At 40.0% G+C, this 17,777-nt stretch overlaps 3 protein-coding genes across 12 annotated transcripts in view; 1 reads left to right on the forward strand and 2 right to left on the reverse strand.

The window, feature by feature from the left end:
- Positions 1–3,741, forward strand: part of arhgap23b (Rho GTPase activating protein 23b) — a 34,512-nt gene extending 30,771 nt beyond the window's left edge. For 7 of the 8 annotated variants that reach the window (XM_046853403.1, XM_046853401.1, XM_046853400.1 and 4 more), the window contains 3 exons: positions 694–787; positions 1,749–1,780; positions 1,871–3,741. In XM_046853403.1, coding sequence (XP_046709359.1) covers positions 694–787; positions 1,749–1,780; positions 1,871–2,749 — 1,005 coding nt within the window. In that variant the 3' untranslated portion in view covers positions 2,750–3,741. Of the gene's footprint in view, positions 1–693; positions 788–1,052; positions 1,078–1,748; positions 1,781–1,870 lie in introns of all 8 variants that reach the window. The other variant, XM_046853404.1, reaches the window with a different exon arrangement.
- Positions 3,742–4,828: 1,087 nt separating this feature from the next.
- Positions 4,829–8,589, reverse strand: hexim1 (HEXIM P-TEFb complex subunit 1). 2 transcript variants are annotated; one of them, XM_046853410.1, is made up of 2 exons: positions 6,987–8,589; positions 4,829–6,096 (listed from the first exon to the last, which is right to left on the reverse strand). In XM_046853410.1, exon 2 carries the CDS (start codon positions 6,078–6,080, stop codon positions 5,061–5,063), a length of 1,020 nt encoding a protein of 339 aa, XP_046709366.1. In that variant the 5' UTR covers positions 6,081–6,096; positions 6,987–8,589; the 3' UTR covers positions 4,829–5,060. The 2 variants fall into 2 exon arrangements, with proteins under 2 accessions (XP_046709366.1, XP_046709365.1); XM_046853409.1 differs by lacking the exon at positions 6,987–8,589 and adding an exon at positions 6,344–6,503.
- Positions 8,590–8,734: 145 nt separating this feature from the next.
- Positions 8,735–13,813, reverse strand: acbd4 (acyl-CoA binding domain containing 4). Of its 2 annotated transcripts, XM_046853407.1 has the most exons (11): positions 13,400–13,813; positions 13,187–13,308; positions 12,883–13,003; positions 11,918–12,002; positions 11,667–11,787; positions 11,015–11,152; positions 10,224–10,312; positions 9,943–10,114; positions 9,655–9,860; positions 9,157–9,198; positions 8,735–9,046 (listed from the first exon to the last, which is right to left on the reverse strand). In XM_046853407.1, the coding sequence occupies exons 2-11, from the start codon at positions 13,284–13,286 to the stop codon at positions 8,909–8,911; spliced, it is 1,212 nt and encodes a 403-aa protein (XP_046709363.1). In that variant the 5' UTR covers positions 13,287–13,308; positions 13,400–13,813; the 3' UTR covers positions 8,735–8,908. The 2 variants fall into 2 exon arrangements, with proteins under 2 accessions (XP_046709363.1, XP_046709364.1); XM_046853408.1 differs by lacking the exon at positions 13,400–13,813 and having other exon boundaries at positions 12,883–12,993.
- Positions 13,814–17,777: the final 3,964 nt, after the last annotated feature.

A 17,777-nucleotide genomic window follows, 5' to 3' on the forward strand; every position in this document is an offset into this window, starting at 1 on the left:
CCAAATATCCTCACAGCTAGATGTAGGGTAATTTAGCATACCTATATATGTAATGTTTAATCTTTGAATCATTCAATATTTTATCAGGATTCACACATAATGTGATTGGTGTACAACAAATTCCACATAGAACAAACACTTACATCTGTCAAATGCCTAAATCTTCCTCTGGTAATGCCGCATGCTTAGAGTTGCTGCTGATTTGATGATTCATGTCCCAATCTAAGAGTGTATCATTAATAGCATAAATGGTCAATTGCTCCTTTATTTCTTCATCTTTGTTTAATTTTTTTTTTATGCTGCCTCTTTGAGGTGCTAATCAGTCATCTAAAAAAGTGTCAGTTGGTAAATGTACTAGATCTCATCACATCTTTCTGGGATTTTATCTCTGGCTTATGTTCTGACTATTTTCTCGATTAATTATCATTGATTTCCCTAATGAGCTCTTATCCGGAAGGAGACTAATAGTTTCTCAAAAACTGTTGTATTGTGAGAATTATGACAGCATGATGTGCATCTTGATTATAATGAAAGTGCTTGGTTATAATATTACCAGCTCTCAGGAACAGCTCTGAGGAAAAGCCATTACAAGACAGCTTTATCAAATTAGGCTATTGTTAGAATTTAACACAATAATGTCAGTGTTCTTCACAATTGGGGTTAATATCTGAGTGAGCTCTATCTGTTTTGCAGACCCCTGAAGACCAACGGGATGAGCAGCCCATTCCAAATATCGACCATCTCCTCTCCAACATTGGCCGAACAGCACCACTGGGGGACGCCTCAGGTGAAATCATCCTATAGTTTACTTTAGTCTTTGTTCGGAGCTTCAGGTTGTCGAAGAAATATATATAAAAGCAAACTTATAAATCATAGATTTTTTTCTATTTACTATCCTATAGACCCTGTAGACCGCTTTTCCAGCTTTGGCTTTTTTGTACTTTACCTTACTAGTTTTATTTAACCCCCTTCGTTATAAACTTTCCTTTGCCAACGTCTTCTCTGTCTCTTTTTCTACCTTATTTTCGGACCTCTCTTAATTCTGATCCTAGCTGTGCCAGTGGAGCAAACTCTGCGGTAGGAGCAGGATTTACACCTGACACTGTGTTTGTGTGTTTGGGATGCTTTAACACTCCTTAGTATCCAGTATTTGTGTATATTAAACCTTTTGGTTAGCCATGATATGCATGAAAACATTCACACTCACATCAGGCATTTGTCACTGCAAAAACGACATCATAGCACGTGAAAAGTAAGAAAAGTTATCTAATTATTCTTATTATGATATTATTATAATATGATATATTATTATCTAAATATAAAAGATGCAAGACCATGAGGACTATTTAAAGTCATAGTTTAAATAGCTTACAATTGTTTTTTTTCTTTTTGGTAGATAATAAATCTTCTTTCAATAATTTAATGCTTGACATAAGATGGCAATTTCATGCTTGAAATTAGTAAGAGATAGCAAGTAATAGGCATAATAATTATATATTTGTTTCAAATTTATTTTTAAAAATCTAATAAATAGACCGTGACAATAAATATACACTTTTTTATTTACTATCGTTTTTGCAGTGATAAAGAAACCTAAAAACATGAAAAAATTACATAGTGCAGTTTTTCATTCATTTTTTATCAAAGTATGTTTTAGTCAAGCTGATGGAGTATAATGAACAGACAGCTAACATTTGTTTATCCAGATCTGAAAACGCCTGACTCCTCTTTTTTCTCCTTCTGCACAGATTCCACTAACAGTGATTCAGCTAAATCCAAGGTAATGTTCTACATTCGTTAGTTAAACATCAGCACTGTGTGACATTACAGTGAGCTCTGAAGCCTAAACTTTGTTGATTCTTCGTGGTAGGGATCTACGATTTCAAAGAAAGATGTAAGCGCCAAGGATTTCCTTCCCCTTTCCATCATATCTGCTGTGACCCGGAAGAGAAAGAAGCATCGGAGTGCCTGCCCTACAGACAGCAGTAGCGATGAGGACTCAGAACATGAGCCGGTGAAAGCCAGTAACTATGGCGAACTGAGTGAGAATGGGGGTAATGAGAGGGATGGAGGTCAGCAAGATGAGGAGGATGAGGAGAGCAAGATGGGGTGTGCGGCCCAAAGCGAGGAAAGTCAGACAAAAGAAGTAGATGAGAAGGATGTAGAAGGAAAACAGATGATGGAGCCACAAGAGGAAAGAGAACAGGAGGTTGGAGGGAGGGAGAGTGGAAGTATCCAGCAAGAGGATGATGGTATACGAGTGAGCGTCAACATGAGGGCACAGTTAGGGCAAGAGCAACCGCAGCGGCCCCGTAGCTTCCTCTACTCCCACCAGAGTTCTACAGGGCAGAGTGTCACAGACCAGTCAGCCAGCTCTCCCACATCCCCGTGCTCCAGTGATGCCCACAGACTCAGCCAGGTCAACTCAGCAAGCCGCAAGAAGCTGCGTGGGGAGAGGGCTCGTCCTCGCTCGTTATATGAGGAACCAGGTCTGGAGCGGGCTGCGGGTCTGGCCCGAGTCAAAGCCTCACTTGTTCGTGGCCAGGAGAGGCTGCGTCAGGCCATGTCCCCCAGCAGAGACCCGTCTGTCCAGCCAAGTTGGCTAAGTCAGGTACATGCCAACTTCCTTTCCTCTGCCAACGATTTGTGGAGGTCAGGGACTCAGCGGCGTCATGCTTCCCCAGAGACGCGCCGCAGGCGGAGAGACTGGAGACGCCATACAGTGGTGGGAAATAGTGGGGAAATCTAAGCAAAAGCATCTAAACATTCTGAATCCTAATGCATTAACATACTGAACAGAAATAAAGCACACTACTCAAATATCAAGCACGAAGCCAGAAGGTTTAGATGAAGTGTTATAATGAAGGAAAGCTTGGCATGAGATGAATCCATTTCAGTTATTAATTGCATATTTGCACAATGCCGAAAGCAAGTGTTCCATGTAACATTTGTGCAATAAAGGCTTAAGGCCTTTCGGCATTCTGCACCAGTGCAAAAAAAAAAACTTCCTTTCCATCTCACCTCCTTCATCACTGGAGGATGGCACTTCAGCTGAAAGAGCAGGATCATCACTGCACATTCGCAAGACTTTGCACTGCACCTTATCAGCAACACCAAACATAAAATGGCTTCCAACCTCAGGTGCAAGAACAGAAAGCTGTGGGGCAGCCAGAACTATACATGCTGCCACTCATTCATAACTCACACACACACCATGTACATACATTGCTAAAGAAAGAAAAAGGTCTGGTGTGATTTTACAAATGTGTCTTGGTCTCCTACACCCATCTCCCAATTAAAGTCTTCCCTGGCACGAGTGGAAAAATTGACAGTATTACACATTAAGTTGTTGTGGCAGATGCACTGAAATACGGTATAACCTTCCTTACCTTTAGCTCCGGTGTGCCAATCGATCTCATTCTTTCTATTGTGTGTTTTGATCTACAATCCTTGTTCTCCTCGGGTGGTTTGAGCAGCCACTGCAGATTTGTATGATGTTTGACCAGTTATTACTTTTATTATTACTATTGTTGTGTATGACCTAACATGTCTGTCCTGTGTGTCATATTGTCTTTGCCCTGTGTGTACACTGTGGCTGATCATTTGGACCAATTAATTTTTTGTAACAGTTGTACAAAGGCCTCGCTACATTAACCTGCATGTACAAATGCTACATATGGTTGTTCTGAATTGTCCCTTTTTTTTATTTTTTAGACTGTTACATAAAGATGTCTTTATTTCTATGTATGTATTCATTTCAAACAGAGAACACAGCAGGGAGATGAAAGAAAATACACAAGGAGCACAGACTGGTATTCAAATTCATTATAGGCATCCTGCAAATGGATTTTGATGCACTGAATAGAGTTTACACAACCAGAAAAAACCCCAGACCCATTTAATGAACAAGCGAACCGTTTAGAAAGGCCGCCAGTGACCGTGTTTATATTCCAGAACAGTTTTCTATGAAGTCTACCAACAACCAGAGCCGAGGTCGATGTACTTTATGAAATCAGTGATGATGGAAAGTGTGGAGGCAGAGAAACGGATGCAGATGCAAATCCTATTCAAATGACCTGCATTTTGATGACTGCATTTTTCTCCGAATCACTGAAGGAGTACAGAGATGACAGAAGTGAATTTGATCTCGACATGCATTCATATACTAGAGACAGAAAAGGAAGTGAGAAACAAAAGACGACTCTGCGTCAGACTAAATATAATGAAGAATCACATTACTATGAGACAAGATAAGGCACAATAGAGTAGGATGCATATAAACACTGCATACTACTCCACTAAATTGTGTCCATTCTCTTAAAGTCAACAGTGCTCTTTATTTTAATCCTGCAGAATGAACTGTGATCTAGGTGGGTTTTTTTCTTTTTATTTAAAAATGTGTCCTGGAAATCCATTTCCCAAAATTCATAAAAGGTATAAAATAAACCCCACAATAGATTTTTTTTTTTTTTAATAATTTAATTAATATATTCGGATGAAAACAAATGCCAGTTTTGCACACGGTTTATTAGCCCACATACTGCCTTGGTCATGCATTAATAAGTGTATAGAAGAAGATCAGGTGCACCAGCAGAAAAATTACCAAATAGCTTATTTAGCGGACTGATGGACAACAAAAACACGTCTCTTTCTGGTAAACGTACAAACGTGTGTATGACAATGTGTGTTTTTCCCCCCGTGCAGTATGAACACGCAACTGATCCATACGATTTAACTTTAAAACCAAAAGTCTTTTTTTTTTTTTTAATATATATCTTTATATATAAATCCAGTCACGTGTGCAAAAACAAAACCCCCCTAACCTTCATTACAACAAACGGACCATTTTAATGGGACTTTACACACAAATTCAATATTTTAAAACTTGTCAGGAAAAAAAACAAACCCAAAAAATACATGAACGTTACCTTTCGAGCCGAAAGCGCATCACATTAACTACCGTAGCTTTACAGTATGACACCGGATAAAAATCAGCGGACAATAAATCAGAGGGAACGGGAAGAATGGAAAGAAAGAAGGAAACAACTCGAAGTGTCCAGTCACTGTGTGTCCGTGTCCTCGGCGTGTACCCTCTCGGGCTCCGAGACGGCGGATCCGTTCACGGCGGGTCCCGCGGCGCGGCGGCAGTGGAAGAGCAGCTCGCCGTTCAGCGCTTTCAGTCTCTCCAGCTCGCGCTCGAGCTCGTGCACGCGCTGCGCGCTCTCGCCCGCCGGAGCTGGGTTCCTCCGCGCGCGCCGCAGCCAGTTGTTCTCCTCCTCCAGGCGCGACATGCTCTTCTCCAGCTCCAGGTACTCCCTCACCAGTTCCTGTTTGGACATATTCTGCAGCGTCTCTACGTGGTACCGCTCGTAAGTCTCGGAAAAGTCCCGCTGCAGAAACTCTCCGCCTGCGCCAGCGGCTCGGCCCATGCCGTCGCTCTCTCCTCCTTCTGCCCCGTCGCCTTCCTCCTCCTCCTCGTCGTCAGGCTCGAAGCAGTCCTCCTCGCTGGCTGTGTCTTCGGAGCGATTTGCGCCGAAAGACCTGCGGTTGCAGCGCTCCGTGTTCAGGTCTGGCTCCTCTCGGTCATGCTCCTCCATCAGGAACTGCGTGGTGTTGTACGGAGCCACCGGCAGACCCTTGGCGAACATCTCGGCGCGGACCCGCGACGCGCGCGCGCTCTCACGCTCGTCCAGCTCCTTCTTCTCCTCCCAGGTCAGCTTGAAGTACGGCTTCCAGCGCCGCTTCTTCTTGGACGGCCGCCGCCTGTGCTTCTTCTTGCCCTGACGGGCGTCCGGTGCGCCCTCGGCGCCGCTGCCGGACCTTCTCTTATTCCGGGGGTCCCGCTCGCCCTGCGCTTTGCTCGACGTCTCTTCAGTCGCGTCTCCGTCGTCGCCGGCAGCGTCGCCAGCCTTCGGCTCCAGGTCGCCCCTCTCCCTTGCGCGGCACATCGGGTGCGTGTCTCCGGAGACGAGTCCAGGACAAAACTCCGGTGGATTTCGCTGCACTTGTTTCTCTGTGCTGACTCTCTGTCCCCCCCTGTCGTCAGCCTCCGGCGCAGCCTCGTCTTTACTCAGCTCCATAACTGTACACTCCCACCTGAAGGAGAGAGAAGTTTGTGATCAGTGATGATCGCACAGATTTCATCAAAAACTGAAGTCAACAAAATTAAGACGTTACAAAAATAAATAAATAACACTGTAAAGAAAGTCACCGTACAGCAAAAAAAACTTTAAAAATACACTTTCCAAAAGTGAACAGTGAATTAATGTTAATATTCCAAGCAAAACTATTAAACATATCAACAAATGCACTCCAAAAAAAGTCACGCGCGAATAAAACTCACCGTTGACCTCAAGTTTATCGTTTTAGTTATTACGCTACTTCAGACTCTTGATGTTTAACTCTTTCCGTTCCGTTTACAACTAGCTAGCTTCCTAGACAGGACCGAGTACATTTCCAAGCATTGTAAACTCCTTTTCGCTTCTGCTACGGAGAGGAGTGTTGCTAGTGAATTTATTACCTCCCACACGCACAGTGCGCATGCGTCTGGTCCTCGTTTTTTGTCGCATCTTGGGACTTGAAGTTCAACTCTTCACTGACCTATAAGGAATAGCCTCACATAAAACTAAATTACCCACAATTCACTGATTGTTTTCAGTCCCCACAGAGACACGCCCATTCTAATATTTCATTGGTTTAAAAGTTTCCCCTGTCGTCGTTTCCCTGAAGGAGCAAACGGATTGGTCGGGTGCTCAGTCAATCCATCTGAAATCCGTCCCGGTTGTTCTAGTAGACGATACCAATTGTTTTGAAAATGGGGGCGAATGTTCTCTTTGGCATAAAATTATATTAGGATTCTGGGCGATTGAAGCAAAAATAATGTAACAGTCAGTAATTGTAGGTACGTCCGGTGCGCGGTTCATAACAGGACCTTATAATGTTGACAAGTTTTGTGCGCTAAGGTCCATTGGAACAGGCACACATACCTCGCGCCTCCGGCGTGATTAAAGGCTCTTCATCCACAAAGTAGTCGTTATTCACGGCAGAGCTCAGCCATTGAGTGTCAGCTAACGCGTGTGTGCGCGCTGGCGAGTCGAGTTCACGAAGACGACTCGAATGTTCACCGTCAACTTGATGTTTGTACGTCGAAGTGTGACGTGAATTCGTTACAACAACAAAAAAACGAAAGCGTCTAATAAGCGTGTTTTTAAACGCGTGAATATAAAAGAAAGAGAGAGCGGGGCGTTAGCGGTAGTTTGCCTGCTAGCTAGTCAGTGTTCAGCTAACTTACCAATAACACAAAGATCGTAGAGTCGGCGTGTTAGTCAAGAACGCCAACATAAATACTCATTTTGTATCTAACAATATTCACGAGATACAATGGCTCTGATAGCTACCGTGCCTTTTTTTTTTTTTTACACCTCTAGATTGTTCATCCAGATGGCACGGCTAGGTTAACTAGCTAGCGAGCTAGTTAGTTTGGGTAAACTAGCATCATGACCAGGTTAGATTTGGAATGGAAGCTCTGGACTAGATTTCCCTGTAGAAAAAAAAGAAAAACAGCTGCGTGTTTATCTTCATGGTGTGATGCCTTAAATAGGTTTAGCTACGTAGCTGGTTACCAAACCCAGCCTGCCTCGACTCACAGAGAAGCCATTTCCTCGCTAGGGAAGTTTAACTAGCGTTAGCTTCACCCCAGCTGCGCCTTCACAACAAAACACCAGGCCTGTTTGCGGCAGGATATGGCGTCCGAGAAACATCTTTTATTTGTGCACCGGCACACGATAAAAAAAAAAATCAACCCATATAATCATGTGCAACTGCAATTTTTTTTTCACGCAAACAGTTTAGTAGCTTTCGCCCAGCAACGTGCCTGGCCCCTGTCCTGTCTACGAGGCGCTTCACTACCAGATGGATTTGCACGCCACGCAAATGGCGTTCTCGGTTTTAGTTGATCATCACGGCATTATTTCATAAATACAACGAGCAGCTCGTCTCCGTACTCCCCGTGGATACAAACAGCACGTGTAGCAGATGATTGCAGACAATGCACTGACATGACCTGCTATCTTTTGCATTATTCATTGTTTATAGCAGTATTTGTGTGGATTGTAAGATACATCACAAAGCATGTACATGCAGAAAAAATCCCCATGTATGCAAAAAAATTAAACCTGCTGCAAACTGTTAGAGCAAATTAAAAACGAAATCCCTTTCACCAATGCAAATTTGTACATTTGAACGCGTTTGCATGGAAGAACTGCAGCTCGTTTTAATACATGTACTTTTAGATGGATTAATGCAGTAAAATATTTCTCAGTGTTTATATGATGTGAAGGAAGTCAGCTCTGATCTCGCTCTGAAATCCACATAAAGGCTAGTCGTGTAATTCAAGGCTTTGCTGATGAACAACTCTTACATTCCCTTCATGCTGGTGTGTTCATTTTCCCTCTTGGATCACTGACTTTCAGACCAAAAGGTCTGTTTATCAGGGTTGGAAAACCGTGCATTCTAACTAACTTTATTCAGTACGTATTTACCCCCTTAAAATGTTTTTAAAAATAGTTTTTGCAGTCAACAAGCATTAAACACTTTCTATGAGTATCACATTAGTTTTTCTGCATGTTCGATGACTCCACTGTAGCACTCGACCTCTAGTCAGTCCATGTCCATGCTTTGCTTCAGGCACACACACACAGGTGCTAACTGAATCAGAAAAAAATCTTACAGAACATTTCAAATGTCCCTCGAGTTTATTTCAAAAAGAATCTGTGGAGTCGATTCTTCATGCCGTTCGTTTTGAAATAAACTTTTGTTTAAAACAATCCCCGTTTTCCATTTAAGCACCAGGAACTCACCATCAAATAGTATACTGTTCATTACTATGATTCCCTTGCATATGATACATTCAGATTATGGACATAAGATTTTGAGGCTTTTTTTTCCTCTGCCGGAGCCAGAATATCATTCCCTGAGCGATGAAAGGCCAGAGCAGAAGCAGCAGCAACGTTCGACCAGAGACATCAAATGGCCACCATTTCTCCACCTGCAGACGGAAGGGGAATTTCCATTTCACATTTTATACGTCCTGTTATTCATTCTCAAAATATGAACCTTTAAAGGAGGGAACAGAAATGTTTAAAGTCTAGACATTACCTCAGTCTGTGATGGTAACTGCACGTGTCTCCAATTGTGAGCCTAAAATGTATTGGGAAAAAAAAAGCAGCAAAATTAACAGTTTCCAGATTACACACAATACTGTATATCATTTATCCAAACTTTTCAATAGATGTGGTCCTCAAAAAACAACAAAAAAATTTATTCTTAATGCATTAAAAAGTCTGAAGTTTCTGCTTTTGCAAGAACATTTGTAAGGAAAGATCTTCAACCAAGACTTTGCTTACATTTTTATACCTTTTTTAATTAATAGATAATTACTCCCAAATACGTATGTTCATTAAAAGGCATCTTCATTTGTGCACTACCCCATTGAGATCCTAGTGGCCCATGTGGTAGCATTATTTTACATCGGATCAACTTGAAACCATTTGTAAGGTGCACACACACACCACTTTTCTTTGGATCCATCTTTCACTACATGACAGTCTACACCAATTGTTTCATTACTTTGTAGAGAAGGCTGCAGAGCCTTACATTAGCTGCAGCCAAGCCCTCGACCACCTCCAGTCGCTCCATCATGCTCTGCATGTCCTCTCTGAGCCTCTGTAGTGCCAGTATGATCTGCTCCTGCACCTGTGTATCCTGAAGTCCTTCAATCCCTCTGTCAGGGTTGTGTCCTCCTCCTCCTCCACCTGAGGCTTGCTGCCCTCCTCGTCTACTGTTGTTATATGGAACACCACCTAAACATGGGAAAAAAAAATTTAAGGCTGACTGTGTATAATCATGGCAACCATCTTGTGCAGCTTTGTTCAGCTCACTCACCAGGAGCTTCCCTCCAACCATGGCTCATTCCTTCTCTTCCTTTTTCCCTCCTCCTCGGTGGAGGTCCATTTCCAGCCCCCTCTCCACCCTGCCCAGCACCCAGCTGGGTCACCTGTAGGGCAGGTGTTCGGTTCACATGTTGATTCTGCTCACTGTACGGTTCAGGAACTGGCTGTTTGTAAGAGGCAAGTAAAGTGAGCGCATGGTGAGCTCGGCATGTCTAACAATAGCACAAGCTGGTGTTGCCAAGCGTGGTAGAAGTCAATCTTAGAAGTTCATACCTTAATGTAGTCCAGCTGCTCCACTGAGTCACAGAAAATTTCACTCTCCGAGTCACTGGTCAGCACCAGACCATCTAACAGAGCCACATCTACACACAGGGAGCGGCTCTGATTTAATACTGAGTAAACAATGTAGCATGTTTGCATGGAATTAATCATGTGTACATGGGTCCTGAGGTAACGGTGTACTTCGTAGCATCGCAGATTCTCTCCACCACAGAAACATATCCGTTTTGATTTTTTCAACAGACCTTATATTTCCCTACCTACTAAACCAAAGTTAAAACAACAGAAATTACAAATTACTAAAGCAGACAGGGCATGTCAGGTCTGAATTGTGCTTCTTGTGCAGCAAAAGTGCACACCTTTACCAACGCAGATATTTGTAAATACTCTCAGAAATAGTCAAAATGTTGTCATAGTCAAACACTCAAATGAAATTGCAACTGTATTTCTACAGTTTGATCAGGTTTGTTACTACTCAAACACTGCATAGACCTTTTGTCCATTTCTGTATGTAACACTTTCATAAACGACAAGTCTTACTGTGAGATTTTAGACATCTAGTAGCTGAAATATTCCATCTAGCTACTGTATATTATCTTTGTATTGCCAGTAAGAAGAAAGAAGCGAACGTTGGATATTAAAGATATTCTATCTGGCTGAAGATTTTTGCATATATTTCATTTTCACCTGAACTGAGTAAACTTTTTACTGCTGAAAATATAGTAGTAACTCAAACCCAAAGAAAAATGTTCTAAAAAAATTACTTCAGGTACATGCAGTGTTACCTGAACTTTCAGTCTGAGGCACATTGTTACAGAGAAACTCAGGATCCAACTTCTGCACCTGCTCTTGGGTTATTTCTTCCTGTATAACACCATCCACATCCTGCCCTGGATTTTCAGTTGCTTCATTTGCATTTATATCTGACACAAAATAAAATGACACGTCATGTTCTCAAAATTAGCTTCAATTTAATTATTTACAGCTGACTGAATTTTATTCCTCTGGCATTGAATTGCATTCAAATATAATATAAGCCTATACATTTTTTGCTTCCACATACTGACTAAACATTACTGATTTTTTTTTTTATATTAAATTGATATTTAAACATCTGTTCTTGTCATTGTTATTGATATAAATTAGATTAGATGTTTTGTGCTTCTTGGGACCAATGTAAATACTGTTTTCAGAAAAACAGCTTTTCTGAATGTGATTGTTAACTATATTCCATTCCTATATTGTGGCTTTGTTTATTTGTCCTAAAAGCATTTTTTACAAAAATATATATATATATATATATATATATATATATATATATATATATATATATATATATATATATATATATATATATAAATATTAATATTAATAAATGAGGTAGTTACTTAAAGATTGCTCAAGTAGTTGACTAAACTTGGCCCCTAACGCACTCACCTTGTCTCAGACTCAGTAGTGCCTCTGGTGGTCTTGGCAGATCATGAATGACATGGTAGAGTGGCTCAAAATAATGGTAAAAAGAGGCTGTCTTCTCATTTATGGGCATATTGTCTATAACCTGATAAATGAAAAGAATGTGTAAATTCAACAACAGGAGAAAAGAACACATTAGCTGTAGCTGTTCGAGTTCAAAATCGAGTTCAACAAAGTATTGCGCAGATGATCCAACAGAAATAAGCTTTACTAACCTCTTGAGCAACTTTCTTCATCTCATTAACATAGGCAGCCATTGCATTCTCACGACTCATGTCTCCAAGCCGATTCCAAGCATCCCTGCATAGAGAAAATATCTGCGTTTATTAGATGCCAAATGGTTTTTTTGCAATTCCCCCCCCCCAAACACAAACCTTAAAGTGAATTTCGATATAATATAATAATTTATTTACAAATACCACACACACACAACTTTATATTGTATGTGTACAAGAGTCATATCTTCTCTAATGTAACAAATTTCTGAGTAAAGCAGAGTACGAGACCCCACATACAATCAGGGCAAACGTTTATGTACCGAGACACGATTATGGTAATTTCGCCATAATATATATGAAATAAAGAAATCAAGAAGTAATTGAATTCCAAAGGTTTTCAAAAAAATACTACATGAACTATTTCTGAATTAAAGCCATTCATTACGTAGTTCCTTTATTTTCAGGATATAAAACAATTGGACAAATTAACAATTATAAACCAGCCAGTAACATTGGGCATGAAAAGGAAGGATCAAACTCCTCTTATATACTTAACCTAAAACCTAACACACATCAATAGCAAACATCCTGTGAGAGAGTGGTCTCCACCATATGGACCACTGGTTTTAGCAATTAAACTTAGCAGTAGTAGGAAAACCAGAAAAGACTTTTGGTTCTAACTAGAGGGTTACTTAAGAAAACCTGGGGCACGGACAGTGCAAACTCTGACTTTTTTCTTTGCTATGCACATGTTTTGACATAAAGATAATCTTTTTAATTAGTGGGACAAAATAATCAATAAAAGGCTTGCACAATTTTACTAGATTTTTTGCTACTGGTAATGAATATTGTATGTAGAACCAGAGTTCTGGTGCCAAGCCACATACAAATGCAAGATCTGTTTATTCAAAAAGTTATGATGACATTGACGAAGATATCATGATAAACATTATAACACTCACCATTTGTAGCGACCTACTGGATCCCAGAAGCCTGGGCGAGATGCTGTGCACGGTCCACACACAGCCTGTTTATACAGACTATAGAAACGCAGCATCACTTCATATGAAGGCCTGTAGGAACCTGAGTGTGTTTCACAAACACACACACACACACACACACACACACACACACAGAATATCTGAGAAATGAATCGAGCTGTAAATTAACAGTCACTGATACAGTTGAGAAGATCAAACACATTGAATATGAGACCAAACAACCAGCTTTTTCTGTTTTCCAGTGAATGTGTATGTGATACTTTACCGTTTTTGGGCAGGTTCTGGATCACATCCACAGCCGCCTGAAAGCGTTTCTGACACTCATCAGACTCGGATTGGGGGAAACGTGCTAAATGGATCTCCATAAGCAAAGCCTGTGGCCTACGACTGGAAAGAAAAAGAGAAACTGAACTGAACTGTTGGGTCTCTAAACCCAGCTGGAGCAGTAATGTGGTGATATGAATATCAGCTCACTTACACTGGAAGAGTTTCACCCTGCAGGATTTTCCTGAAGGCTCGGGGACGGTCGTGTCAGCTCTCCACGCGGATAATACAGAAATAGTGGATAATACCAGCCAGAGCAAACATATGAAGTGGAATAAAACTTGTTTTTATTAGCTCTCCTGCACTGACTCTGGGTAAAGCAGCTACTCTTCTGATTAGCCAGTGAGGTGGGGTGAGGTGAGCAATAGTCCACTCACCTCACCTTCAGTCTCCCTCTCAGCCTAAACCGAGACTGAAATCTCACCAATCCCAGGTCTAGAAAATGCTGTATGAGATGTCGAAGTGTCACAACAGCCAAAATGAACATGTAAGTAGAAACACGAGATCGACCCCACAGGAGGACCGAACGCGTCTGCTGTCTTCTTACAGCTGCTTTAAAAAAAAAAAAAAACTGCTGTGGAATCAGAGTTCAGTTCCGGGTTCAGTCACGTGACAGAGAAAGGCGTTGCGCGCGCGCGCGCTACGGAGCAAAATATTTCAGTGACTTTATTCAACAAACAAATAAACTTTATCGTGGCATGTAGTTGCATAACATACAATGCTACGAAGCATCATATAAATAATCGCCATTTTTTATTTATTTCCTGTGTGTGTGTGTGTGTGTGTGTGTGTGTGTGTGTGTGTGTGTGTGAGAGAGAGAGAAACATGAAAGCAAAATATGCAAAGTTACATTTCATATTACAGACAGTGATTTTAAACAAACAGAGAGGCAAACTTTCATGGCGCCATGATGCTGCTTTGCAGATCACAAACAACTGTAAATACACAATATTTATTGATTGTCATTTTCTTTTGAAATATCTTTTTTCAGAGATGAGAAGTAATTAAGTGCAAATACTTTATTACTTTATTTAAGTAGATTTTTCTGGTAACAGTCCTTTTACTTCACTATTTTTCTGACAACTTTTTACTTTCACTCATTAAGTTTTTTTACACAAATGATACTAAAACTTTTAGTAGTATTGGCTACTTTTTACCTAATAACATGTTGAGCCCATACTTTGTTACTTTAACTTTAGTAGAAAAGGTAGATGCATTTTTACCAGAGTCTTTTAAAACATGAGTATCTGTACTTCTACTTGACTGAAGGATGTGTGTATTTTTAGCATCTCTGGTATAAGACCATTTGTTAACAATTTTTTTTTTTTTTTTAAATCATTTCTGGTTATTTGTGATAAAACCCAAGGCAGGGAGTGTGTTTTATAATTTCCAGACTGTTTATAATACAGTACCGAGTTTGTTAACCAACACAACCTTATGAAATTGTTCCCCAAAAGACATAACCAAAGTATTAATAAATGCTGAGTTTGTAAGAGTAATTGTTAAGTCTTGAGGGTTCAGTTTCTATGTAAATAAAACAATTTCCTCTAATAAGATCCAGATGTAACTATGCTCTGTCCAGATCAACATAATACTATGTAGAATTAAGTGTCTGTTTCAGTATCAGATAAAATTGATAAATAATCTGCATTACACTATGTTGGTAAAAATATTGAGTGATTTAATACAAACTTTCTGGGAAACATGTTTAAATCTGTAATATGTTCGCTTTTTAGGGTCTTGGTCCCCTGGGTTCAGGGCCAGTTCTAGACATTTGGAGGTCTTAGGCACAATTTATATTGGAGCCTCTCCTCACACCGACACACACTGCCTCCTTCCCTCCACCTTTCATAATAAATAAAAAACACTTAAACAAATAATTTCTAACATTTTTATTTATACAAACCATACCATCAGTACTTGTCACGGATAGACCAGGCATCAGAAACCCGGAGTAAAACAGATTGTCTTTATTTTGTCTAAACATACAAACACACAAGAGTTTAAAATTTGACTGAAGCAAATGGTACACTTAACTGAGTGCTTCCTGAGAAGCGTAACCAGGAGCATGGATGCACAGGGACCAGAGCAGTAGGTAGTCTGGAATGATCTATGGTAGTAACCTGTAAATCAGAAGGTGAGTGTAGAGGCATGGGCACCTAATAAAGGGGACAGGTAAATAGGGGACAGGTGTAGGTGATTAGTAGGAAGCGGACAGGTGTAGGTGATTTGTAGGAAGCGGACAGGTGTAGGTGATTAGTAGGAAGCGGACAGGTGTAGGTGATTAGTAGGAGGGAGAGGCTGATCGAGAGTGTTGAGTAAAGGAGGGAGGCGTGGCAGGTGGTTCTCTGACAAAACTAAAGTCAACACACAAAAAAAAGGACCATCATTTTTATTTTCTTCTAATACTACAGATAAACAAGTAATTCTCCTATTTCTCTGTGGATGTACGGAAAAGAAAATCAAAGGGAAACTAAAACAGAAATTAAATTAAAAGCTGATGTAGAGTTTAGTCAAAGCCTGAATGTGTCACACCATAAAGCTTGGGTTTTAGTGTCAGCATCAGGTGTCATACAAGACTGCAGGGTGCTCATGTAATCACACAGCTGCAATTCTGTGGAAGGTCAGTAAATTCAGTAAAAAAAAAATGAGGATGATTAGGACCTAAATAAAGTGTGATTTAATGAATATCTACAAACATTTAATTTAATAATTTCTTACAATGCACTGTGCATTTCTACTGAATGTAATTACATCTAAAATTACACTGCTAACCGTAACCCCTTAAGCCTACCCATACCATAAAACCCGTATCACACTTCTGTGCCATCAAGTGTATTGCAATATATGAATACAATAAGTATCAGTGTATCATATTGTATCATACAACAATATCACAACATGGAAATTAAAAAAATGTTAATATATGCACATAGTTGTTAAAGACACCTGAATATGAAGTGGGAATAATGATGATTATTCAATTATATTATTAGTATTACTATAAGTATTAGGCTAGTAGTAGAAGCATGATCTGAGCTAACTTGTGTTTTACATTTAATAGGTACAATAAAGGAAGGCAAGAAAATAAAAAGCAAGAAAGACTACTGTTTCTTCTGTAAACACAACATAATGCCATAGCAAATCAGTCAATGCTCCTACTACTTCCAGTGGAAGTTCCCAAGGGAACAGATGAATAGGTCACAGCAGTTTCAGATTATTTATATACAGTCTATATAGTTATACAGTTATACACTCTATATAGGTAGTTGTGTTACCCAATACCCGCAGATTTCTTTAAGTAGGTATGAGTTATTTTACATAGATTTCTCTTGTGAAGGAGAATGCTTAAGATGCAAGTTAAAATACAGATTGGGTGTAAATAGACATTGTTATGTCATCAGGTGGATTCCTTTCGCAACCATTTGTAAGTCGGATATGGAACTCAGTCCTGCTCCATGTTCAGTACAAAATCCTTTTACAATGCTTGCTGAACCCCACTGTTTTCCCATATTCACACACCAAGTACACACACTTTTTCCTGGTTGCATCCATAAAGAAACCAGAAATTACTTGTTTTTCTTTTGTTCTGGAGTATTACAAAAATTTAGAATTTTTCAAATTCCCTTTCTAAAATGAAAATTGAATGCCCAGTATGTACACGGACTGGGGTCATCTGGACCAGCTCCTCTTTTCTTCTAATTTAATGGCCATGGTCACATAACTGTGGTTGATGTTTTTATTTACAAACTTTTACTTCTTTTTTTTAGTATTTTGAAAGTCAGCTCTTGATCACTGTACAGTCGATCAGCTCGGATTCGAAGCATCATACAAACGTAAATTTAAAGTCTTAATCAGTCAAGTGTCAGTTTTGAACTCTGCAAATAATGATCCATCTTCAAATGGCTCTTACATGACTCAGCTGAAGGCTACGTTTATTTTAATAATATATTATAATCAAAAATACATGATGACAGCTCACATAGCTGCGTCACGAGCTATGCTTTCTTTGTGTGCCTGTTTAGCTTTAGCAGTCCCAGAGGGATGCATTCGTTCCGGCACCATCAGGTCAGTATGCAGAAAAGTTTGATTTTGTTAATTACTATACAGTCTTTTCATGTATTCAGAGGATGGGAACCCACATTTAAACTATGATATTAAATGGTTCCAATTGAGGTGAGTAAAAGTCATTTTATATCCAATTGACAAATAGCCTAGTCTTAAGCTGCCCGTCTTGATTGTTTAACTAGTATAGGTTTGTTACGGTTATGAAGGCCAAACCCTACTCCCCATGCAATTGACTGGGAGCTTTATGTCTTCAGAAAAAGATCAAGGTTTAATTGGTGAAGTTCTTCATTAGGACACGAGGGGGCAACATTTCATTCAAATACATTGGTTCCCTGGATAATGACTGTTTATCTAGTTCTAATGGAAATGCATCAATCAGGAATACATGATCAGACATGTCAAGTTTTAGCCTTATAGTTTAAAGATTTGCTTGTGTTTTATATTCTCTACGTGTTTGGTATGCT

This window comes from Silurus meridionalis, chromosome 7 (genome assembly GCF_014805685.1).
Source record: "Silurus meridionalis isolate SWU-2019-XX chromosome 7, ASM1480568v1, whole genome shotgun sequence".
NCBI classification, from domain to species: domain Eukaryota; kingdom Metazoa; phylum Chordata; class Actinopteri; order Siluriformes; family Siluridae; genus Silurus; species Silurus meridionalis.

Coding starts and splice junctions, on each gene's coding strand:
- hexim1 (XM_046853410.1), bottom strand. CDS start 6,080: ATGGAGCTGAGTAAAGACGAGGCTGCGCCGGAGGCTGACGACAGGGGG.
- acbd4 (XM_046853407.1), bottom strand. CDS start 13,286: ATGGAGATCCATTTAGCACGTTTCCCCCAATCCGAGTCTGATGAGTGT. Junction 13,004..13,186: donor CCAGAACCTGCCCAAAAACG/GTAAAGTATCAC, acceptor AAACACACTCAG/GTTCCTACAGGCCTTCATAT. Junction 10,313..11,014: donor GCCTCAGACTGAAAGTTCAG/GTAACACTGCAT, acceptor CCCTGTGTGTAG/ATGTGGCTCTGTTAGATGGT.